The sequence below is a fragment of the Peromyscus leucopus genome, chromosome 5, assembly GCF_004664715.2.
Source record: "Peromyscus leucopus breed LL Stock chromosome 5, UCI_PerLeu_2.1, whole genome shotgun sequence".
Taxonomy (NCBI): Eukaryota; Metazoa; Chordata; class Mammalia; order Rodentia; family Cricetidae; genus Peromyscus; species Peromyscus leucopus.
This window is the reverse complement of record NC_051067.1, coordinates 74,114,995-74,141,373: the sequence shown is the minus strand read 5'-3', so window position 1 is coordinate 74,141,373 and position 26,379 is coordinate 74,114,995. Positions and strand designations below refer to the sequence as shown.

The 26,379-nt window shown below is 38.9% G+C and overlaps 1 protein-coding gene across 1 annotated transcript in view; it reads right to left on the bottom strand.

Annotated features, from left to right (window-relative positions):
- Gpr158 (G protein-coupled receptor 158) overlaps positions 1-26,379 on the bottom strand; it is a 360,681-nt gene that overhangs the window by 24,591 nt on the left and 309,711 nt on the right. The window contains exon 7 of the mRNA XM_028892013.2: positions 5,475-5,713. Within this exon, the coding sequence (XP_028747846.1) occupies positions 5,475-5,713 (239 nt within the window). The remainder of the gene's footprint in view (positions 1-5,474; positions 5,714-26,379) is intronic.

Sequence of the window (26,379 nt, the reverse complement as noted above, 5' to 3'; positions counted from 1 at the left end):
TGTGATAAGAATGTTCAGTTTCATTATAATTTTATGGGACCACCATTATATAGAGAGACTACTATTAGTCAAAATGTAATTGTGTGGGCATGATTGTACAATAAAAACAGTCAGCTGGGTGGTGGTGGCACACACCTTTAATCCCAGCACTTGGGAGGCAGAGCCAGGCGGATCTCTGTGAGTTCAAGGCCAGCCTGGTCTGCAGTGCAAAATCCAGGACAGGTACCAAAACTACACAGAGAAACCCTGTCTCAAAAAAAAAAATAAAATAAATAAAAAGAGTCTATTATATTAAACACCTATATTCGAGAGTCACAAAAGAGCTAGGAAAAATGTGGTCAGAGAGGATTTCTATGAGATTTTGAATGCAGGGGAGTTTCAGACAACAGGTCTTAGAAAGTGAGAAGGGTCATGGGGAATGGAATGAAGGGTTAGTTAACTGTGCACAGGTTAAAATGGCTGTCCACTATTGTGGTGTGGGCAATAAAAGGTCAAAATGCATGTGGACTTGGGAGATTTATAGATGGGTAGTATTGTGTTCCCTGAAATATTGTGTATGCTAATAAACTTATCTGGGGTCAGAAAACAGAACAGCCACAATATTAAACATAGAGGATAGGCAGTGGTAACACATGCCTTTAATCCTAGCATTCCAGAAGCAGAGATCTACCTGAATCTCTGTGTGTTTAATCCCAGAAAGTGAGCCTTTAATCCCAGGGAGTGATAGCAGAAAGCAGAAAGGCATATAAGGCATGAAGACCAGAAACTAGCTTTTAGCTGATTAAGCTTTCAGGCTTTGGAGCAGCAGTTCAGCTGAGATTCATTCTGGATAAGGACTCAGAGGTTTCCAGTTTGAGGAAACAGGATCAGCTGAGGAACTTCTGAGGTGAGGAAGCTGTGGATTGTTCTGTTTCTCTGGTCTTCCAGCATTGACCCCAGTACCTGGCTCTAGGTTTGTTTTTATTAGTAAGACCTTTTAAGATTCATGCTACATCTGGCGCCCAACTTGTCCAGTATGAATTTGCAAAAAAGCTACTTGCCTGTGGCCTTGTGGGCCCAGTTCAGACCCAAGCTACACATTGCCGGTTGTGGTGGCACACTGGTTGGATTTACTGAAGGAGGCAGAGGCAGGAGGATCCCAAGTATGAGGCCACCCTAGGAGACTTGCTAAGGAGAAGCTTCAGCCGGGGTCAAGCCACAAAAGGTGGTGGGACCATGGAGGCAGCGGCAGCTGCTCCAAGTTGCTGGCTTCTTCTCATCGTGTTGGTGACTGCGGTGATGCTGCCACCTGGGACAAAGAGTTTACTGCTGCTTGTTCAGTGAAGAATTGCCAGGACCATGTGTTCACAAGAAAGCATCGGCAAAGGTCAGTTTGGAAAAGCTTGGCAAGACAAATGGTGGGGAGAAATTGCTGTGAAGATATTCTCTTCTAGGGAAGAACGTCCATGGTTCCAAGAGACAGACGTTTATCAGACTGTGTTTTTTGTTCCAAACCACAGAGACACCAAAAAAATAAATAAATAAAAAAATAAAGAAAGAAAAGAAAATCTAAAGGGAACCATGACCATGCCTAACAGCGATTTTGGAAGTAATTTTAAGAAAATAATGCCCACATTCCCAAGAGGTGGGATGGGAGGTTTTTGGTCATATAATGAGTTATGGATATTGTCATTGTTTATGATAGTTGGTTACAAGTTGTTAATTGTTAATGGTCAGGGAAAAAAGCTGAACAAGGAGATTAGATTCAGAGTTTTTGTTTAAAAAAAAAGAGAAAGAAAAAGGAGAATATAGATATGAGGTAGATCATCGACTCTACTCTGAGAAAAAAGATAAAGAAATAGTAAGATAAACAGGTAGATAATTGAATCTACTCTAAAAAGAAAAAGGGGAAGATATAAAAATGACAAAAGGTAGATTATTGAATCTATTATGAAAAGAAAAAAGAGAATATGGATATGATAAGATAAAAAGGTCATCGAGGCCAGCCTGGGCTACCAAGTGAGTTCCAGGAAAGGTGCAAAGCTACACAGAGAAACCCTGTCTCGAAAAAACCAAAAAAAAAAAAAAAAAAAAGTCAATTATTTAAATCTACTTTTAAAAAGGAACTACTTGTTTTAAATAGGATAAGTAATGAAAATTTTTGTCTGAGTTTATCAAATGTTACTGGACTGGACATTGTTATATATTAATGAAGTTTTTCGTCTGAACCTGTCAAATGTTAATGGACTAGACATCGTTAAAGTAATTCTTGACTGTATATATTGTATATACTTTTTGGATATAGTTTTTCTTGTATTAGTTATAAGCTTCTTTAAATTTTAGACAAAAAAAGGGGAAATGTGGTGGTATTGTGTTCCCTGAAATATTGTGTACCCTAATAAACTTATCTGGGGTCAGAGAACAGAAAAACCACCAGATACTTAGGATAGGCAGTGGTAGCACACGCCTTTAATCCTAGCATTCCAGAGGCAGAAATCCATCTGTTCAAGGATACAGCCAAGCATGGTGACTCATGCCTTTAATCCCAGGGAGTGATGGTAGAAGGCAGAAAGATATATAAGGCATGAGGACCAGAAACAAGAAGCATTTGGCTGGTTAAGCTTTTAGGTTTTGAGCAGCACAGTTCAGCTGAGAGCCATTGGGATAAGGACACAGAAGCTTCCAGTCTGAGGAACCAAGACCAGCTGAAAAATTGGCCAGGGAAGGTTAGCTGTGGCCTCTTCTGTCTCTCTGATCTTCCAGTGTTCACCCCAATACCTGGCTCAGGTTTGATTTTATTAATAAGAACTTTTAAGATTCATGCTACATATCTGGGGTCAGAGAACAGAACAGCCACAATATTAAACATAGAGGATAGGCAGTGGTAGCACATGCCTTTAATCCTAGCATTCCAGAAGCAGAAATCCCTCTGGATCTCTGTGAGTTCAAGACCACATTGGAAACAGCCAGGCATGGTGACTCACACCTTTAATCCCAGAAAGTGATGGCAGGAAGCAGAAAGGTATATAAGGCATGAAGACCAGAAACTAGAAGCTTTTAGCTGGTTAAGCTTTCAGGCTTTGGAGCAGCAGTTCAGCTGAGATTCATTCTGGATGAGGACTCAGAGGTTTCCAGTCTGAGGAAACAGGATCAGCTGAGGAATTGGCAAGGTGAGGTAGCTGTGGCTTGTTCTGCTTCTCTGTTCGTCCAGCATTCACCACAATACCTGGCTCCAGGTTTGGTTTTATTAATAAGGCCATTTAAGATTCCTGCTACAGGGTAGGCAAGAATCCTCTATCTCATGTCACCTACTTGGTATGCTTAGGTGTTTGTTGTGTATGGATGGAAAAGTGAGGCATGGGGGTATGGGGCAGAAGGAAATTAAATCAAACTGGAAATGACCAGTAGGAAGAGGGTTCTAGTGGTCTGAGGTCCTGATGAGCACCATGGAATGGCCAGAGCACAGCTGGGGTTTGTTGTCACTAGGCTGCAGCAAGCTCATCTGATTGTGCCCTCAGGGTCCAAGTTATACACAGCAGCATAGAACCAGGTTCATCTGCTGTCATATTAAGCGTGAAGTGCTAGGCCCCAGGTACCAGGGTGCTGACTGAGAAGATTTGGCGTGAATCCAAACTATACATTTCTAACAAGTCCCCAAGGATGACACACTGGGACCACTCTTCTAAATCTCTCCCTTGTAAATGTTCCAATCCACAAGTCACTGGATTTGGCACACTATACTTTCTATAAAAGCACATAATGAAAGCAATCAAAATTGAATTTATTGGATCATTATATCATTTTCCTAGTTCTCTAAATTTGTGATGTTTTCAATAAATTTACCATCAAGCATCGTTCATAATGTGTTCCAACATAATGTATTCCAGCTCTTTTTACTTAGATGTCTCCATCATGTTTGACATAATTCCCACCCACCCCCATCTGTCGTTGCTCCTATCAAATGTTACCTACATATCTTTATAACAACCCAAACATTACCCATGGCTCAATGTGCTTCTACATAAAGATTCTTGGGGTCTTGTCCGAAATATTTTGTCTTCCTTCACTGAAAAATTATTGTACCAAAAATCTTTTCACTGTACTTTGTTTTCTGATCATTTAATAATTCCCATTTCTTTATTGTAACTAAGAGTAAACACTTGACCAGTAGCATAGGCCTTTATACATTTCATATCCCCCAAAAGGTATTCAACACCTCAGTAGAGAAGTTGGAAGTACTGAAGTGAATCTTACTGATAGCATGTAATTCTTACTTTCCAGTAAAGTTTACTAAATTCATTACAATTCATAATCATACATCCCAATCTATTTCTGCAGAGTACAAAATAAATTTTTAACAAGTCCTGATTGCATAGGAAGGCTGTGTGCCAAGGAAGCAGAAACACTACATGAGTTGACCATGTTGTCCCTGTGTTTGCATCCTCATGTGTGCTCAGGGTTCTCGTTTTCTTTTTGATAAACATAAACAGAGTGGGGTTTTCTTCATAATAATATGAGAAAATGACTTTTTCTGCTTTGGTTACCTTGAAAAGTATCAAATAAAACACTAAAGGGTTCTGCTGAATAGAAATTTGATATTTCTGCAGTGTCTTCCGTCTCATAACCACACTAGAGCCAAACCCAGAATTGCTTTCTATCTTTGCTGTTTGCTTATCTTCTGAAAATTAAATTGCTTAAAATACATTCTCACTACAGACATGTCCACAGCCATATGGCTTCATCATTACAGTATCAGGGTTATAAAAGTCCTGAAATACCTCGCCTAGGAGAGCACTCTATTTGAATTGTGAACTAATAAGGACATATCTTGTTAGCTTCTAGCAAAAAAAAAAAAAAAAAAAAAAAAAAAAAGCAAGGAGACAGAAAATGAGAATTAAACTCCTATTTTACTTTTTATATATGCCCTTAAAAAAAGGTAGGTTGGTTGGTTTGTTTGGCTCACAAATGGGAACAACAACAAAGTGATAAAGCCTTCTTTCCATCTTTTGATTTTGTCATTTGATCCTGGACTCCCAGAGAATTTTCATCAGAGATGAATATAGGGAAGATAAATTAATCTATTCACCAAGAGTGAAGTCAGATCAATATCATAAGACCTCTGGACAGAAAAAATACCAACATTCTTCTCACCTCCTACCACCCGAGAATATAAATCAAGATGCCTACTGTTAATCAGCTAGAGACCAATCGATAATTTCTCTGTATATAGATGTTGCCTTTGTTCTTGGCATTTCTTACACTGTTTTTTTTTTTTTTTTTCCAATAAAGGAATGAGCCTTTGGAAAAAAATGAAAGTTTTTGTTTGCATTCCATATATCATCATTATCATTTTTGTAATGTTGCTGTTACCAAAAATCACATAAAAAGTCCTTTAAACTTGAAGATCAGACTTGACAAGGCTTTTCACTAGACCGATTTTGATGCTGCTGAGAAAAGGATGAGACACTCATGCAAAGCACGGGGTGACCACGTACCAACTGCTGTCATGTAATCCCAGCGGTCAACGAGGCACATGTTGAAGGTGAGGTGATCAGATGTTTGCCCTTGGCCAACAAGCGAAATATCCCTCTCCAAGTTCTGGCACATAGAAGAAGTCCAGCCAACGAGAAACCAAAACACTACCAAGAGTATTACCGCCAGCATCCTCATGACTCTACCACCAGTCATGTATGGAATCCTTTGTGCTGTTCGTGAGAGAAACACCTTCAAGACCCTGGAAATGAAGAAGATTAAAATGTGAAGATAAGTCAAATGGTCAGAAGGAAATCTTTAAAATGTGGCATTTTAAGTCTCAGGAATTTTAAGCCCAGCTAAAAATCACCTGTGCAGTTTTAAGAAAAGAAACCCATAAGCACTATTATTCATATTTTTTTTATTAAATTTCACTTTTGTTCCAATATTATTCTAAGTCAAATCTTCCTGAGTCAGTTGTTTGTTTCTATAATGGAACACTACTACTGTTATTTTTCTGTATCTCATTTAATGTGACTTCTTCTTGTGGTTATTTTATCACACTATCAAATAATGCAGTATCATGAAACAATTATAAAAGAACAACTTAAACATCAGGTTAAGTCAGTAACATCATACCAAGGAAGAAAGTTCGAATGAGTTATTTAAAAATGTGGGGTTTTTTTTAATAGAAATTTTCTTTTCTGTAGAGATGGCTCAAATAGCTAAGGGTGAGAACTACTGCACTCTATGACCTAAGTATTGTTCTGCTTCTAAATATTGAGAGAAGGTAAAAACCTAGTTTTACTATACAGACCCATCCACTCTTCAATTCAATCTCTAGGATATTCTCAGGTTATTTTAAGCTCCCCACCCTCATCCTGATATCCCACAGAGCTGTGATTAGAGACTCTCAATGCTAAGCAGCGGGTCCCAGTTCCTTTCCTCCTAAGGTGTTCACACATTCCCATTTCATTTTAATTTTTAGGTAAAACCTTCTGAGCATTGTCAAGCCTTGTGACTGGCAGCTGAGCTCTCACTGCTGTGCCTCCAACTGGTTTATCTGCTACTTGCTAGGAGTCTTTTGTATTTGTCCCCAAGCAATGCCCACTGTTTTACTATAGGATAGAATTAAATGGTCACACAATTATATATGATTATGACATACAACCATAAATATTTTTATAAAGTCTGCCTGAAATGAATCTAACAGCTGCTAAAATAAGATGTTTTCTTGGGGGAAAGTGAGGAAACTATAACATACAGAAGCAGTAAGTAAACATAAATCTAAAGGGATTCTATATTCAGGTCACTTCCAAAGCTAAGTTCTTGTTCTCATTTTAAAAACCAATATTGTGAACACAGTGTGGCTACTGTGACAGTGTAGGAGATAAGGCACCGAGTGACTTATGCCAGAAGAACAATAGATGTACACATCAGACTCATAGTAAAAGAAGAGATTTTATTTCAAAGACTGGTGAATGGCTATTTGTGTGTCATAATTCCAGCATTTATGCATTTCCTCATGTCTTTAAATAACTTTACCAATATGTGGACCAATTATGAATTCCAACCATTTTAGATTTAAAAAAAAAACCTTTCATTCAAATCAGCTAGTGAATAGGCTCAAGAAGAACTCTATATTACAAGGGATGGAAGCTTTTTGAGAAATTAATATTTTTCTAATTCTATTTTTTTAATAAAAGAAACTTGCAGTCACTAAATATACAGAATTGCTTCTGGCTATAGCAGGGTAGATTCTAAACTGGGAATGGCTGTGTCTTCCAAACGACAATCCTGCCTCTTTTGCTGGTTTTCCTTATTTTAACTGGGGCAGAAAAGGAGAAAATTACTCCGAATTTGAACATCTAAAACTAACTTTAAGGAGAAACAATAGCAAGCATGCATGAGGCTTCATGCAAGACTATGTGGGGAACAGGATATGATTTCTGTCTTCTAGAATACAGGTTCCCGTCAGGGCTCAGGACCCTGTATCTGTGGGGGTTGGTTTCTGAACATACAAAAATAAAAATCCATGAAAAGTCAAATGGGTATTGAATTGGAGGTATTTCTGGCCATGATGCCCATGGTGCGTGGCATCATTGAGGTAGCCTCAGTGCTGGTTCTGAACACAGAACGTAACCCGTTTGCACTGTGCATACTGTCACACCATGTGACACCGGCCAGTGTTGCTAGAAACATATTGGCTCAGACCAAACTGCTGCATGCCGTGAACTTCAGTGTTTTTACTGTACACTTAATTTTCTGTTCCTATGGAAACAATGACCTAAATATGGAAAACAAAAACTATTGTAATTTTCTACTGTCTTTTTGCTGCATGTGCCACATTAGTAAACCTTGGGTTGCTGTCTTAGAATATTTTAAAAACTGATTTTTTTTTTTTTGAGTTGCTGACTTGAACTTTACATGAAAATCATGAAGTGGTTTTTTTCCTTGGGATTGGGACAGATTTTTTGAAATGGCCCTAAAACACACTTCTGCTGCTTTGTACTTTAATACATATTTATGAAAAGTTGCATTTCACCACCAATTGTAAAATCAAGATATCGAGCGACTTGGAAAAATGCTGAAGGTGCTCTGTTTCCTGCATTATCAGATATATCACCAAGATTTAACTCTTCACATAAACAATAAGCAAGTATAGTCATTTAATTTGTAGTATTATGTGAATTTTTTATCTTTTCATTTATTTTCACTTTTTTTGAGAAGTTCATGCACGATATTGTATTTAGATCATTTCCACCCCCTCCCTCTCTCCATCTCCAATTCCTCCCATCTCCCCCATTTCTTCTCAAATTCATGATCTCTTCTTCTTTCTTTGTTAATCTCTCTCACACACACTGTACTGAGTCCATTTAGTGCATTCGTTTACAGCTAAGCACTTGGGGTTGGATAACCTATCCGGTAGCTCATCTCTGGAAAAGACGGAGTCTCCCTTTCTCAGCGGCCATTGCCTGTAGCTCATCATATGGGGTGGGGGCCTTGTGAGATTTCCCACCCATACTGGCATATCAGCTGGTGTTGTAATGATGCAGGTTTTCTTTAGATAAGCATGTTGTTGAGATTTCACAAGTTCCATTTTCCTGCTGTGTCTAGAAGACACTCCCGAGCGCCAGGCATCCTATTCCCTGGCTCTCACCATCGTTCCGCCCCCTCTTCCGCAGTTTTCCCCGAGTCTTTGGTGTAAAGGTTGTGCTGTAGATGTATTCATTATGGCTGGGCACCCACAGTTATTCTCTGCAGTTTGACCAGTTGTAGAGCTCTGTAATGACCTCCACCTGTTGCAAAAAGCAGCTTCCTTGATGGAGGGTGAGAGCTGCACTTATCTGTGGATGTAAAGATAGGCCTTTAGAATGCAGTTAGGAATCATAGGAGAGTGGCAGTAGGAGGTTCTCTTCTAGAATCCATGACCACAATAGCCACAGGTAGTTGCCTGGGTTTTCAGTACCAGGCGTGGTGATGTTCCTCCTGTCGAGCAGAACTTAAATCCAATTAAGCAGCTGCTGCTGAGCCTCACGATAAATGTGCCTCCATTGCACCACTGGGGATATCTTGTTAGCTGGTCATTGTTATGGACTGTAGGCTTCATAGTTGGGTGGGTCTGTTGATTGCTTTTCTCCCTTGGTAGCTTGCATAGCACCTTTGGATGCTATGAGTGCTAGTCCTCAGGGAGGAGGCTTCCAGATCATTTCCAGCTTGATTCCTCAAGTATACAGTGTCTTCATCAATAGGGTCTTACCTTCAATTTCTGGGAGGCAACCAATGGCAACAGCAATAGCCTACATTGTTTTGGGAGTCTCTTGAACCCTGATTTCATCTTTAATAAATTGCAAAATTATATGTATACCAAATAATTGTTTTAATTAAAAATTCTTGGGGCCAGAGAGATGGGTCAGTAAGAAAGGATGCTTGCCACCAAGCCTGATGACCTAAGTTCCGTCCCTGGAACCCACATGGTAAAAGGAGAGAACCTAGTCCCCAAAACTGTCCTCTGACTTCCACATACACATTGTGGCATGAGCATACCCATGCAACATACACACATATGCATACACTAAATCAATAGATAGATAGATAGATAGATAGATAGATAGATAGATAGATAGATGATAGATAAAAGGAGCACATAGATACAAATAAAATGATTTTTTTTTTGGTTTGGTGCTAGGGATGGAATGCAGGGCCTCAGGTATACAAGATTTTCCCTTACTGCCGAGTCATGCCTCTACCCCTTTCAATTTAATTTCATTATAATTAGTTATAAGCAAATATTGGTGTATCTATTTTATATACCTATACCTAGATATACCCAAATACCTAGGTTTGTATAAAATTTTCCCATATAGAAAGAGGCCATGCAGGGTCCTCAGCTATTGATTCACCTTGATGCATGAGCTGGCTTTTTGGAACCTAGGGCCTATGCTGAGACAATTTGCTCAGCCTTGGTGCAGGGAGGAGGGGACTGGACCTGCCTCAACTGAATCTACCAGGCTGGCCTGACTCCCCAGGGGAGACCTTGCCTTGGAGGAGGTGGGAATGGGGGGCTGATTAGGGGGGAAGGTTGGAGGGTGGGAGGAGGGAGGACAGGAGAATCTGTGACTGATATGTAAAATTAAATTAATTATAAAATAAAAATATTAAAAAAAGAAAGAGGCCATGCATAGAAAAAGTTTAATTAACTCTCTGTTTTAAAGCTTCCATCCTAACTAGAAATAAGTCTGAAATTGTTACTATTGTATGAAAGTCCCAGAAAGTAATAAAATTATTATATTAAAAGTAAAATCAATGGAGGGAATAAAGAAATTGTTATTATATAAAAACAATATATAGTCATGTAGCTAGTAAGTCTATTAATCTAATGGGAAGCATGGTGTTGGATCCAACCCTTGCTGGAGATCCATACCTAGAAATGGTAGAAAGTGACAAGATGTGAGGAGGTGCCCTGTCAAGGGAACAATGTAGAGGAGAGACAGGAGAGCTATCTTGAAAGTAGCAGCTGATGGAACTGCTTTGCAGAAGGAGGTGTTTGCTTCCAAACCTTGCCCAGGACTCCTGGGTGCTTTTCAAGTTCCTGCAAAATTGCTTTTTTTTTTAAAAATCAGATTGAGAACTGCTGCTTTGGAGAAAATTACTTGTTACCTATGCTTTATTTCTGTGACAAAGATATGCAGAATGATTTTTTTTTCTGATACCAAATGTTCATAGAAACTCTGAAGTTCAGAGAGTGAATTCATTAAGTACCTTACAGTCTCTTTCAAAACACTTCCTAATCTCATCTCATCTCATCCCCTCTCTTCTCCTTCCTCCCTGTGTGTGTGTGTGTGTGTGTGTGTGTGTGCTCTCAAGTGCAAGTGTGTGTACAGGGTAAAGGTTGATGTTGGGTGTTGTTCTCTATTGTTGTTGTTGCTGCTAAAGAAAAGGTTCTCTCACTGAATCTAGAGAAAATCAGTTGGCTAGACTGACTGTCCAGGGAGCCTCCAGGCTCTGCCTACCTCTGCCCTCCCACCCTGCCTCTCAACACTGGAGTTAGAGACACATGCCTGGCTTTCATACAGTGCCGGGGATCTGAACTCATGTCCTCATGTGTATCAAGGACTCTACCACAGAGCCATTTCCACTGCCCAAAAATCAGATGAATTTTGATCACATAGGAAATCAATATGATGTGAGTTTGGATATTTTTAATAAAGAAATACCATTTCTTTTTTATATTTCTTTTATTTTATTTATTTTATTTTATTTTACAATACTATTCAGTTCTACATAACAGCCACAGATTCCCTTGTTCTCCCACTTCCTGCCCCCTCCCCTTCCTCCCAGCCCACCCCCATTCCCACCACCTCCAGATCAAGGCCACCCCCGAGGACTGAGATCGACCTGATAGGCTCAGTCCCCGCAGGTTCAGTCCCCTCCTCCCAGACTGAGCCAAGCGTCCCTGTGTAAATTACCAGAAATGCTTATGTTTTCCAGATGACCCTTGGGTACTCATTGTACAACCCAATAACTCAAGGTTGCTATAAACCCCAAAATATTTTTTTCTAGAGAGGAGAAAATAAACAGCAGAACAAAGCCCACAACTCTCCCAGCACTGGTTTTACAACTTTCAAATAAAATACCATAACAACAAATTCTAAACCCTTTAGAATTTGGGTTTGTTAAATGGTGTAAGATGCATTTCTAGACATGCCATAAACAAAGTGGTGAAACCCTGGTCTATCTTTTAAAAACCGAGCTCTTGTTGCTTTGTACTAGTTGGCCCCTAGAAACTAAATTCTAAACATGATTTCCTAGATGTGCATTTGTATAAAACAGCTATGAAACACATTTATATACACAGACACATGCACACATATACACAACACACACATATACATACACACATATACACATACATATAGGCACACATACACACACACAAAGTTTCTGATGTTAAAGACATTTCTATGATCTTTTCACAGGTAAATTTTTCTTTAATTTTTGTTTCGTTTTTGAGATAGGGTTTCTTGGTGAAACAGTTATGGCTGTTCTGTAACTTGCTTTGTATACCAGGCTGGCCTTGAATTCACAGAGATCCACCTCCCTCTGCCTGCCAAGTGCTGGGATTAAAGATGTGTGCCATCGTACCCAGCTACTTTAAATTTTTTAATTAAAATAAAATTACAGCTTTCCTTCCTTCTTTCTCTTCCTTCTCCTCTATTGTTCCCCCTCCCCTATTCCCTCTCAAATTCATAGCCACTTTTTCTTTGATTATATATATATAATCATATATATATATATATATATATATATATATATATATATATATATAATAAAGAACTGGGTGAGTTCTTTCAGTGCTGCTTGTATGTATATATTGTTGCTTCTGTGCATGCATGTTTTAGTACTGAATTGGATAACCATTTAGGGGTTTCATCCCTGGGGAAGACTAATTCTCCCTCTCTTAGTAGTTTTAAATTGTCTGTAGCTTTTCTTTATCTAGGGTAGGGGTGGGACCTCAGGGCATTTCCCCACATCCACAGTGGCCTGTCAACTGGTGTGGTCATTGTTTAAGCAGTCACATGGTTGAAATTTCATGGGAGTAGGCAAATGTTTTTACAACTTTCTTCTGGGGGCAGGGGAGGATGGGTTGCCATTTGTAAAGGAATAAGAATTTAGAACGAAAAAGGCATACATAAAGCACCCTATTGTTTTTTATTACCACTGGCTCACACGTGCGTGAAAAAACTTGTAATTTTGAAGACAGAGGGTACCTGTCCCTACCCTCCCACTCTTCACATTTCTAGTTTGAGCTCACACAATTAATTCGTCAGACCTTATATTTAGGTTCCTATCACATCCTTTGAGGATCTAGTTGATACTTTTCTCTCCTCACCATGTGGGCTTCCAGCTCTGGATGTGCATGAGGCACAGGCTCCCACTGTGTCTCCATACCCTGATTTTCCTCCCTGTCAGTTCCTTTTCAGTCTTGGGAGCCATCTCCTTCCTCGGCCTTCCTTGCACGTGGCAGTGTTTTTTAAGGACCATCTCAAGGTCACTCCTGACATTCTTTTTTTTTTCTACAGAGCACACCCAGGCAATTGCATCTACTCCTGTGTCACTCGTCAACTACCAGCCAGTCCCACATCTACATATTCAGCTCAGAACCCTCTCCTGAGCCCAAGATCGGTGCAGTCAATGGCCTATCATAGACAAGCAGATCCCCAATTAAAACCCTCCCTCACTCTGCCCTCCAATCCACTTGGCTGTATGTTACCCATCTCCATGGATACTGTGACCTAATTGTACAATGCAGAGACCTAGGAATGAACTTTGGTGTTTTCCCTTCATCTGCACTCCAGCAATCAAATGAATCATCAGGGATTTAATTTCTATGTCTTCACTGTCTTTCAAATCCTCCGGCTTTTCTCCATCATCACTGCCACTGTACAGCTCTTATCCATTAATTCGCTCCCATGGTAATGTCCTAACTTGTCTCCTTACGGTCTTGACAGTCTATAATCCACAGCATACACTGAGGCTACATGGTCTTTCGATATCTTTTTTCTGGTCATGTTCTCCTCTTTACAATCCTTTCGTGGCTCTTTACTCAAATCTTAGCTCCTCTCTCTTCTGGTAAAAGCCTTCTGAACAGTGGCTTCTCCTCACTCAGCAGCTATCTCTCCTTCTCCTTCCTACATCACTGAAGCTCCCTCTGGGTAGCATGCAGGAGTCATCTATCCAGGCAATTATTTCCAGCAGGCTTTAGGAGGGTGAAGGTGATTATCCAAATATATTTCTCAGGCCTGCAAAATAGATCTTCACTTTTTATTATGATACAGCCAAAATTTAACGACTCCAGTAAAATAAAGTTTCTATTCTTACAAAATGTGCCTATCTTTGTGATTTTGTAATATCTCTTTAATTTGCAAAAAGGAATAAACCTATTCATCCTGAGGCCAGCCAGGCTTCTATTCCATCCAATTAACCAGAGGGATTCAACACCATGAATGTTTGCCTCTGCTTTTAATTTCTACTAGTCTCCTGAGAAACAAAGCATATAAAAGGGACTGAGTCGCTGCCTGTCACTCTGCTTCAGTGGTTGACGAAGCCCCATGTTCATTTAATTTTCATCAATTTTTCAAAACTTCATTTTCAGAACTGAAAGCTACTGATTTGTTCACTAAATGGATTTTTAGATAAGAGTTAGAGAAGGATAAAAAGGGTTGGCACTATCTGGATGAAAATAAGTTTTAGCCTTGCCAAACATGCAACTTCCCAAGACTGTTACATGCACTTTCAATTATTGCTACTGTAAGAAAGAACAGTCACGGCTGGGCTCTCACATGCATTGTCAGTCTCTGGCTGTGCTTAAACTTGGACCTCACATCATCATTCCTTTCTTCTCACCTTATCTCAGCTAGGTAGGATAAGGAGGAACTGTGACTAAGAGAAAGAAGGGACAAAGGGAAGAGACACACATCCTCCTGAGTGGTTAGAGTTGGGAGGAACCTGGAGGAGCATCTAGTTTGATCCTATGCCTGTGTAGAGAGGATGTGGAGGCCCAGGAAGATGAGTTATTTATCCAGATTAACAGCCAGTAAGCGGCATAATAATGACAAACATTTACTCTCTTATTAGTAGGTTTTAGTATTTTACCAAAGGGAAATTGGTAGCCTGTTCAGAACTGTAATGATTTTATACAGCACATGATGTACAGTAGATCCTCATTATGAGGAAAAGCAGATTTCTAATCAGAAACATGAAGGATAGGGCACAGCAGAATGACATATTCAAATTGTCTAAAGAGAAAAATAGGGAAGGCAGAAACACTTTGCTAACCAAGAACCCATGTCTGGTAAACTTCTCCCTTAGAATGAAGGTAAAATTAGAGTAGTCTTAGATAAATAAAAAAAATACACTCGTTTGTCTCTATTGAGCATGCCCTCTGTGAGATGCTGAAGGAAGGCTTTACCCAGAAACAAAAGGACACAACATAGAAACTCAAAAGCCCATGGAGATATGATACCTCTGGTAAAAGTTACTAAGTCAGTAAATGTACATGGTATTAGTGCATTTTAGCTTGTGACTCTTTTTACCTATGTGATTTCAGACACTAGGTAAAGCAAATATCAATCTATGTTGCCGGGCATATGAACAGTGCCAAAGATGACACAAATATACACGAGTAAGTTTTTTCCATTACCCAAATCAAATTGGATTAATCTGAAATAAGTCACTATGAATTTAGGATATAATTATAATCTCCAGAGAAGTCACTAAGAGAACATCTAAAGCATGTACAGTAAGATGAGACCGGAACGGCATAGTAGACAGTATTGATTGATCACAAATGTGGGTAGTCATGGAGGCAGGGAGGACAAAACAAGTGGCGTTTGCTTTCAAAACAAATTGCCGAACGGAAGAAGTGCTGCCCTGCACGTTGCTACGTTGCATGCAAATCAGCTGAATTCTTCAAGCAGAGTGTGGAAATGATAGAACTAAGTTTTTTTTTTTTTTTTTTTTTTTTTTTTTAAATGATCCTGTATGTTATCTATAAGAAACTCACTTTGGGTCCAGAGAAACAAAGAGGCTGAAACTTAAAACGTGAAAGAAGGTCATCTATACAAATAACAACCAAGTGGGAGTGAGGCTAGCTAGAACAGTATTAGAACAAATACACTTTAAGACAAGATTCGTTAAGAGACGAAGAATGCCACAGTAATATTGAAAAACTGCTTATCCATCAGGATGAACAAGCGTAAATGTGTAGGGGGGCTGAGAGGCTGCTCAGTGAAAAGGTACTGGCTGCAGACGTGTAAGGGTCTGATTTTGGATCCCTGGCACCTATGTAAGGGCCAGTGTTAAGGGTGTGCACCTGCCACACCAGTGCGGGGGAGGCAGAGGCAAGACCAGGGCTCTCTGGCCAGTCAGTCTAGCCGAAACAGAGAGCACTAGGTTGAGCAAGGGCCCTATTTCCAAAGGTCAGGTGAAGAAGCAACTGAAGAAGGCAGTCTGAGGTCAACCTCCGACTTCCACATGTGCCTGCATGGTGAGTGCATTTGCACATACAAAGTGAGCACACACGTATACCTTACATATCTCTCTCTCTCTCTCTCTCTCTCTCTCTCTCTCTCTCTCTCTCTCTCTCTCTCTCTCTCTTTCTCTCTCTCTCTCACACACACACAATTGATCAATAGGTAAATGCATATCCATCAAATAGCAGAGCCTCATACTATATGAAGCAAATTCTAACATAATTGAAGAGTAAAAATAATACACCGGACACTAACAAAAAAAAAAACAGACTATGAACATTATAAACCAACGAGTTGTGCCCAACCCTTTGCCATATGCCCCAGGATACTTACAAATGCAGCCCAACACAAAATCAGTACCCAATTAAAGCTTCCAAAGTCTAGACATGCCTTGTCAGCATGCACAGAATACCCAGAACAGCAGAACACTCCCCAGAGTTTGTGGACAACCACTCAGGACAGACCAAAGAAATCCAGTCAAGTTAACACCATTGAAATCACACAAACTATCATCTCAGACCCAGTGGATTTAATTAGAAGTTAATAAAGTAAGGGGATATGTAAAACTACCAAAATATGGAAATTAAAGAAAAACCCTCTTAGCCAATGGGTGAAGGAAGAAATAAACAAGGACCATTAGAAAGGAATTTGTGATGAATGGACAAAAACTCAACACATCAAAGCTTGAAAGTTGTAGCAAATTCCATGACTGTGGAGGGATTTATAGCTGCAAATGATGATTATATAATAAAAAGAGCAAGGAAATTAATAATCTAAACTTCAACTGTAGCAAGCAAAGACCAAACTGATTCAAAGCAGCTGAAGGAAAGAAATAACTAGAGTGGAAATAAATAAAAGGAGAACATAAAACAGTAGAAACCCTCAATAAACTGTTTTTTTTTTAATCAACAAAATTGACAAACCTTTAATAAGACAAAAAGGAGGAAAAAATGAGGCAAATCAGTCTCAGAATTGTGATTCAAAGTGGAGACACTGCCTTGTTTAGTTCCATCAAATAATAATAATAATAATAATAATAATAATAATAATAATAAATGTTAACTGAGGTAAGACCAGACCTTTCTTTAATTTGGCATACATGCCTGTTTTTAAAACTGCTCCCTTGAGGCTATTTCAATGAAGACATTTTAACAATATTATAAATAAACCAGGTCTGCTGCAAAACTTTTTATTTTTAAGGTCTATCACAAAAGCTTAGAGAGAACACAACCGAAATGCAGATATTATTGGTCCCTCCTACCCATCTCCTGCCTCCAGCTTACTGGCAGAAACATACTTCAAACACTGTTAGGATTGTCAGTCCTCATGAAGACCAAGGAAATCAGATCATGTGTGGGACTTTGACATTCCTTCCTTTCCTTATATCTACAGTAATTTTCAACTGGATCATTTTCTGCCAAGTATCTCTTAAAATGGGTTCTGTCATCATAGGTCAATTATTTAGCACTGATTAATCAGCAAAAATACTCTAAAATATTTTTTGTTACACAGTTGTTTTTAAAATTTAACATTTCAACTACTTAATATACCATGTTATTATACAACATGATTTGCATAAACTATAAAAACACATTCACTGCAGATGGTTGCTTAATTGAGACATTTAAATGAACAATTTTATTACATTCTCAAAGGGGGAGCATCACTAATTGCATGGTTTTGTAGACAGCATTAAGAGGGGAATTCCTTAGACTAGCCAAATGCAGCAGAGTTCATCAGAGCAAGAACAATGTCAAAAAATTACAAGCTGGGACGACAAACACAAAAATGCTCCAGAGAACCTTTAGCAGCAAAGTGGTCAGCCCGCATCCTCAGGAAGAGAACTGAGGCTGAGAAAAAGTTTCATCGGCTAGAGCCCAGTCAAGCAGGCCTTGGATGAGCTACATGAGAGCCCGAGCAGTTGATTACCTGTGGGGTTTTCTGCCACTTGTTGAGGCTCATGACTGAGTACCAGCTACAGTGTGGTTTGGTGTTGGTCCCAGAGCAGGTGTTTTGTGTCATACTTCTCAGGATGGTGTTTAACAAGAGAAGGTGTTTGAGCTGTCAATATTTAAATGGATCTGTTCTTGTAACTTAGCTTAACAGTCTACAGAAAACTTTCACCTCTTCTCACATGGATGAATATCATAAGGCAAAACATTTTCAGTCAAGGCTACTCAGACTAAAGTGTGGCAGAAAAATAACAGCACACATTTATTTTTCTTTCTAAACACTGTTTTGATCTAGTGTATCAGACCTAATTTCCTCTACTTTTTCCGGTCTCTATAACAGAGCGGTACAGAAAAAGAAAGCTATTGGTCTACCAGAGAACTGCAGAATGATGACATAACTCTGCAAGAAGAAGCCTGCTATTTAACATAGGTGCTCATATTAGCAAAGAGCATTTGTGTACTAACACCTTTTATCTATAATTAATCCCATATTGAAGGTGCTTTAACAAACTAATTTTTTTTTTTAAACTGAAATTAACCTTTGCATTCACCTTAGTCTATCCACAGTAAAATATACGGGATCCATGAACTAGCAGGAAGGGCATGCAGCCTCAGAAGTAATGGGGGACCAATGTATGTTATGTACCTAGAGTACAAAACAACCTCTGGGTTTCATAATGCTTTCAGCTGATCAGAGGGTTTTTGATGCTGACACAGAAGGTCTTTCCGTGGTGGTTAATGAAGCTTTTAGAAATTAGTTCTAAAGTACCACTGTGGTTGCTCTTTGGATATTGACTTGTCCACCCTTTCTGTTGACACTTGATTTACAATTCTGTGTAGCAAATTCATTGTAGCAAATACTCATCTATTGACATGCAAGTTGATTCCTCTAATGAAGATATAATACACGGTGAAAAGAAAAGCTAGAAAAGCACGAACAAATACAAAGAAAGAAATGAAAACCATCTACACGTGCACTAGTCATATATAAATACTTTCAGAGTTTGGGTGAATCTTAGTGTATTTTCTATGCATACAGACTTTTGTTTTTGTTTGTTTGTTTTTTGAGATAGGGTTTCTCCCTGTAGCTTTGAAGCCTGTCCTGGAACTCGCTTTGTAGACCAGGCTGGCCTCGAAGTCACAAAGATCCACCTGCCTCTGCCTCCCGAGTGCTGGGATTAAAGGCATGCGCCACCACTGCCCGGCACACACATACTTTATAAGATCATTTAATGCCTCTCTTGCTTCCTTCATTTGAAATGCTCTCAGCACTGCCATAAAACCTTCTGTATTTGTAAATGACATGATCGCTGGTAGCACACACTATTTCTCAGAAAGAAATCAATCCAACTATCTCTTTGATATTTCAATTACTATTCTTATGGTTAAATCTTTGGACATACATTTAGCTTTTACTTTAGATTTGGGGTGTATGTTTAATTTTGACATTAAATTTTGAACATACCTGTGATGTTGACTTTAGATTTTAGAAAGTAAAATAACTTAGTTTTTTTTTTTCTCAAAAGTTCTTAATACATATGACAAAATGTAGCTGAATTGTTCTCACTTTTTACAACTTTCTTTAGTGTAGTCCCAGGTGTCTTGTCTCAGTGGATACCTGCTTTCTTGACAATTACATGTTCTAGCAAAAACCCTTTCCAGTCAAAATCAACACACTAGACTGCATTTTCTCTAATTAATTATGACTTTTTTGAATATTTTTCCATTAATAAAGGTCAGTTACATATTAACTTTGGAAAATCATATGTTTAATTCTCATCTTAAAAAATGGATTGCACTTTAATTGTTGAGTTATAATTCCTTGGATCTTCTGGATTCCAGGTGTTTATAAGAAACATTAGTTCAAATATTTTCTCACATTCTTACATTTACTTTTTACTTTCTTTATAGTATCTCCTGATGCACAAAAATGTGTATGTGTGTGTGTGTGATATGTTAATGTGTGTATGCACATATATACACACCCATTGGGGCCAGATATTGACGTGGAATGTCTTCAATCACTGCTAATCTTATTTGCTGAGAAAGGGTCTCTTCATTGAACCTACAGCAAGTCATTTCAGACAACCAGCTGTGGGACTCTGCCTGTTCCCACCACCTTGCAATGGCACTCAGCCATGCCTGTCTTTTTACCTGGGTGCTGGGGATCCAAACAAGGGTCTTTTGTTTGTGTAGCAAGTACTTTACCTACTGAGTCATCTACCTAGCTTCCAAAAATCTACAAATTTGTAGTTCAATATTTTTCTTATTGCTTGTGCTTTCACTATCAACCCAAGGATATGAATAACTATGCCCATATGTCTTTCCAAGAGTTTTGTATGGTTAGTTCTTACATTTGGGTTTTTGATCCATTTAGGATTAATTCTTGCATATGGTGTCAAGAGAAGTATAGCCTCATTCTTTTACTGGGGTTATCTTTCTGCTCCACATATAGATAGCAATTTTCCAGTAGCATTATTAGATAGACTGTCTTTCTCTACTACATTATCTTACCCTATTTATCAAATGTTGGTTAATAATTCATTCATGGATTTAGCTGATCTACATTCTCTTATTCTAATACTGTATTTCATTGCTTGCTGTTACCTTGAAGTAAATTCTGTAAAATATTTTTTTCTCTGTTAATTAAAGAAAATCATGTATTTGGGTGTTTTGTTTGTATGTGTCTTTGAAGACAGCATGAGGCAGAAGATCTCTGAGACCAGAGTTACATATGATTGTGAACTGCCATATGAGTGCTGGGAATTGAGTCCAGGTCCTCTGGGAAGAGTAGCCAGTGTTCTGAACCTCTGAGCTGTCTCTCCAGCTCCTTTGGAATGAGCATTGACATCAAGAATTACGACTCCTCTAACTTTGTTCTTTTGCAGGATTGGTTTGTCCACTCTTTTCCATTTCTATAGAGAGTGTAAGATCAGTTTGTCAGATTCTGAGAAAAAAAAAAAAAGAGGCCTGGAATCTTTGATAGGGATTGGTTAGTGAGGGATGTATTGCCACCTCAATAGTGCCAAGTCTTCTAAAGAGCTAATATGGATATCTCTCCATCTATTTGGGTCTCAATTTCTTTCATTGGTGCTTTAGAGTTTCCACCACTTGCCTCGCAGTGTTTCTCAGACATACTCCTGCAAACTTACTTTAATGTGAATTTTCTTCTTACTTTGAGGTTTCATTTGCTCATGTGTAGAAATGGAATTGATTTTGGATATGGAGTTTTGGATATTGTAATATGGGAGACTCATTTATTAGTTCTGAGTCTCTCTCAGCAGTCTTTAAGGTGTTGACCTACAGAGAACTGTGTTATCTGTAATAGAGACAGTTTTACTTCTTCCTTCCATCTGTGAAGTTATTTCTTTCTGTGGTCTAAGTGTCCAGGTAAGGGCTTTCAAAGGAACATTGCATACAAGTGGTTAATGCTTCCATCTTTGTCTTGCTCCTAACATTAAGAGGTAACTCTCAGCCTTCCACATTAAGCATCATGTCAGCTGTAGCATTTTGTAGATGACGCCATCCTATTGTGAGTTTTCTTCCATTCCTACTTTGTTGAAGGCTTATATGTAATAGGATGTCAGATTTTGTCAAATGTCTTTTCTGCATTTGTTGAAATGAACATGTTTTATTCCATATTATATTAACGTACTCTATTAACTCTGATTGACGTCTTTCTATATTGACACACTCTTGAGTTGCTGGGATAGATTCCAAGTCATGGCCTCTACCTCTAGTCTTTTTTTTTTTTTTTTAGAAGCTAAATTCTGTTGAAAATACTTGGTTAAGATTTTCTTTTTCTGACTCCATAAGTGATTTTGGTTGGTGTCCTTCCGTTCTCATGATACAGTTATGATTTTGTAATTAAAGCAATACTGGTCTCTTAGCATGAGTTGGGAATATTGCTGCTCTTCTATTTTTAGAGTGGTCTGTGAAGAATTGGTGTGAAATCTGTGGTGTAATTCATCATCAAAGCTATCGAGGCTTTGGATTTCTTTTCCCCAGGAAGCTCTTTTGATCATTAATTAAATGCTTTTCCTTATTACAGATCTGTTGAGACTTTCGGGTTTCTCTCTAGTCACTCTCAGTTTTTGCCTTTCCAGGAGTACCCAGAGTAGTGGTACTTTAGTATTAAGTTTCTGGGGTTACAATTCTATTACTTGGGTTTGACATGTGCCAGTTGTGAGTGACAGGCAGGAGAGCGGCCAGAAATCAGGCGAGCCCCTGCTGCTTCAGGATGGTCACAGGTGTGTCTACCAACAAAGATGCTGAGGCTCTGGCCCTGAGCATAGGTAGCAGCACATAGTGGACTGCAGTGAAAACAGATGCCTTGCAGGAGCAGAGTGACTTACCTTGGCTTTTAAAGAAGCCTGGCTTCTTCTATTTTTGCTGCGTGGAACAAATTAATCTTGCTTCATACTCACTTTCTTATTTACTTTACATAAAGAAGAGAGATATTTCTACTCAAGGACATCTAATATGTGGACAGAGGAATGTGGATACAGAACATTAGGATAATAAGCATATTTGAAAGTTATAGTATGAGAATACTAATTCTGAATTACCAGATGGGTTTTATTTGTTGTTTTAAAAGTGATTGGAACACACATCTACATACATACATGCAACGAGTTGAAAAGCAAGCAATGAAAATTCATATTTTAAACAAGGCGCATAGCCATGAAACTGTATTTGAAAACAAGGGTCTTTGCTGAGATGTAGACATAAAATATTGATGCTATCATTAGAAATGGGAGCCTATATAAAATATTTTAAAACTTGAACTGAAAATGGAAAAGCCATGAGTGGAAATTTTATAAAGTACATTTCAAAGTTAAGTGTCATACAAAAAAGTAAATGGAACAACTGGACCAGATAAAATAAGCCAGGCTTTAAGCCTCATTGGCTTTCAGGGTAACCTGCATTCCTGTCTTAGTCACACCTAATGTATATCTGAAAAAAGGAATAATCGAGAGAAATTTCACTTTCACTTCAATTTTTATTCAAAGGTAATTATAGGTGTTCTGGATTCTGAGTATATACTTTAGTTAATAAAAGGCATCTTTTTGTCAATATGCATGCATTGCCCAAGTCTTGTACTTCATAGGAGAAGACATAACTGAACATACTAATTTATAAACAGTGCATTTCAAGATAATACCCCTTTATAGTTTCTGCAAATGATCTGTATGCATCCATACAATCAACAGCCTTGGCTATTCTGCTGAGGACCTTCAGTGTGTTTGACAGGCCAGGGTCTAAACAGTACCCAGAGGAGGCAGAGTGGCAGGAATGAGCAGAGATGAATATCTTCCAGCTTCTTAGACAGCTTACAATTAAGGAGTAGCTTTTTGAAGCTTAGGAGAATGGTTTTAATGGCTTCTTGAGGGGTGGTATTCATAACAGATAACTGTGTGTAAGGTTACAGGGATGTGGTTTTAGGGTAGTTCCAGACAGACTGCAAATATGCCAAGAAAGGGGAAATGAGAGCATGGAGGAGAGAGAAGGAATGTCCTGTCCAGCTCTTGGGTTCACAAAGGACTCCCTTCCTTCTGTTGGGTGATTTGAAGACTTGGGGCAGGGGGTTGCAAAATATAAGGTATACAGAGCTCTGGGGCACAGCCACACTGAGTTTCTGAGGATTGGCCTGAATCTGAGTGGCCCGTAACCTAGCATGGGTCTCTGGTGTGCTCCACACTGATGCTTTCAACTAGTGAACTTATGAAGCAAATTTCTATTTGTTAAGAGCCAACTGACTTTGAAGCTTCCCTGATTCATTAAATGCCATTTAAAATGATAAGTACCTCTAGTGACTTGGTCTAGAGCAGTGTTTTTCAACTTGTGAGTCATGACCCTTATAGGGTCTAATGACTCTTTAATGGAGATTGCCTAAGACCATCAGAAAACACAGATATTTACATTACAATTAAAGACAGCCCCAAACTACAGCTATGAAGCAGCAACAAAAATGATTTGATGGTTGGGGCTCACCACAACATGAGGAACTGTATTAAAGAGTCACAGCATCAGAAAGGTTGAGAACCACTGGTCTAGAGAGAACCCAGGCTATCAGGTAATGAGCTATGAAAGAGGAAAAGAGAGACTTAAGTCCTTTAAAATCTACTTTTTCCAATTTTCTAAGAAGCCAGATTGAGAGTTCTATACTGCCACTTTGCTAGAAGGCATCTAGTTACTCCCCCAGTGTATGAAAAGCAAAGGGTGATCAAAGGCTTGGGTAACTTTTTGTTCACCACTAACAATTTCCTTAGACTTTAGAGGTTGTTCTGCTTCCTGTCCACATGCACCACTGACAGGGAAAAAGAGACCTTCCTTAGAAACAGAGAACAAATCTTTTTCTCTGGTGCTCAATGTGACCTTCAAGAAACACCACCCTGAACACTATTCCACTTGAGGCTGTTCTGTATCAAGAGTACTGAACAGTAAAGATGTGAAGTGATGGGGGCTCTGAAGAAACAGGCTGGGAACAGTATCATTCCTAGGTCCCACAAAGTAAGTTCTCATTTTCCCTAGTCAAGATGCAGTGACCACAACTCTGTGTTCAAAGGATACTATCAATGGTATACGATTTTGGCTGAGGTAGGCACTCAAATCTGTTTAGAAATGCCTCATGTGAAAAATCTCTTGGTCATAACTTGGCACCTTGATTTGGTTTGGATATGACAGAGGATATTTCCCAAAGGTTTATGTGCTGGAAGATTGGTCCCTCTACAGGCCATGTCTTAAGGGCAGAACTTTAAAGTTGGGGGTCTAGTGTGTGAGCCTTCAGTTTATTGGGGTCACTGCTTCTGGATTGATGGACTAATTGAATTATCTTGGGATGCCTGAGTTAGCTGCTTCCTCTTCCTCTTCTTGCTCTTCCTCCTCTTCAACAAGGTCTTACTTGGACTTACCAACTTCCTACCCAAGCCTGCTGGCTACTGAGGTCAATGATCTGGACCACTGTGGGCAGCTCCTAAGTTCCTTCTTGAAAACAGATATGCCTGGCCTCTAGAAACCCCCCTGGTCTTTTGTTTCTAAATGAAACATGATGTTATTAATGGCCAGAGATACCATTATGCTATTTGGATGTTCAGGCTTCAAAAACTATGAGACAAACTCTCTTTCTTTATTAAGTTAGCCTAACTTCAATACTTTGTTATAGTAACTAACTATACAGACCTTAAATATAAAAAGTAAACACGGGAAGACTTGCAGAGAAACCTGTGGAGAGTCTCAGATACTTGCACAGCCACCCAGGAATGAAGGTTGGTATTTCTTTGTATGAATGAGGAGTGAACAACAAACAGCACCCTGTTCAGTGGCTTTTTAAGGAAGATGGGTGTATATTTATCAATAAAGTGAAATAACCGTTCTTCAGATATGTGTGTAAAGCCTTGTTTAAAGCTCTCTGCCAACAATGATTGTTACAAGTTACGAGTCAAACTTCATCACATTCAAGTGCTGCCCCTGTAGACATCCACAAACTTGCTTTGCTATTCCTTTAATAATTTAAGATACATAACTGTAATTTATTATTCAAAGAACACATAAAGAAATAGGAATAAATACCACCCACTTACTTCTTAAATTTCACTAGGAGACAAACTAAAACATATAAAAAATAAACCTTCCCACAACTGTAAATATTTGGTGCTAATGAGCACAGTGCAGAAAACTGCTCTGGGTTTTACAGAGAGCTGAGTGATGAATAATGCATGAAGGGACAAATCCCAGGCCATAGTCTGGGGAGGGCTTTCCATGGCTTGCTCAAATTTTTATTTTAAACAGCATGAAAAGGCCCTTCTGGTATTTTCTATTAGCAAAAAGCTAATGTATTTTCAGAAACATTTATTATAGGGGATGAAATTTTCTTTTAGCATTGCTTTAAAATCTGTATTCCTGTGAAGTAAGAGCATCCCTTGTTTTGCTTCCTGAAGACATACCTGGCCTTTCTAAGCCTAGAGAAAGCGCCTTCCCAATTTTCTGTTTGTTTCCTTAATTGTCTTAAGACTCTTCTCCTGTTATCCAGAAAAGGCTTGATCCAACTCTGCAGGCTGACCTCAAACTCATAACCCTCCTACCTCAGCCTCCTGTGCTCAGATTATCCACATTTCATAAGGAACAACAACAAAAACACAGCCCATGGAACTGCCAGCTGTGCTGCTTTCGATCCAGCCCACATCGTTCATGGACTGAGACAAGTATGTCTGTGGTTGATTGAAGGAACCTTTTTTTTTTTTTTTTTTTTTTTTTAAATAAATGAAGACTGTTTTTCAGCTACTTCAGTTCTTCTGAGCTTGCTAAAACTGCCCCTGATTATCTGAAGAATAAAGACCTTCATGTTCAAATAAATTGCACTGCCTGGATGGCCTACCAAGAATGGTCAATAGAGAACTTAAGCAAATGATAAAGATAGTTAAAATCTGGTCTGGGGTTGG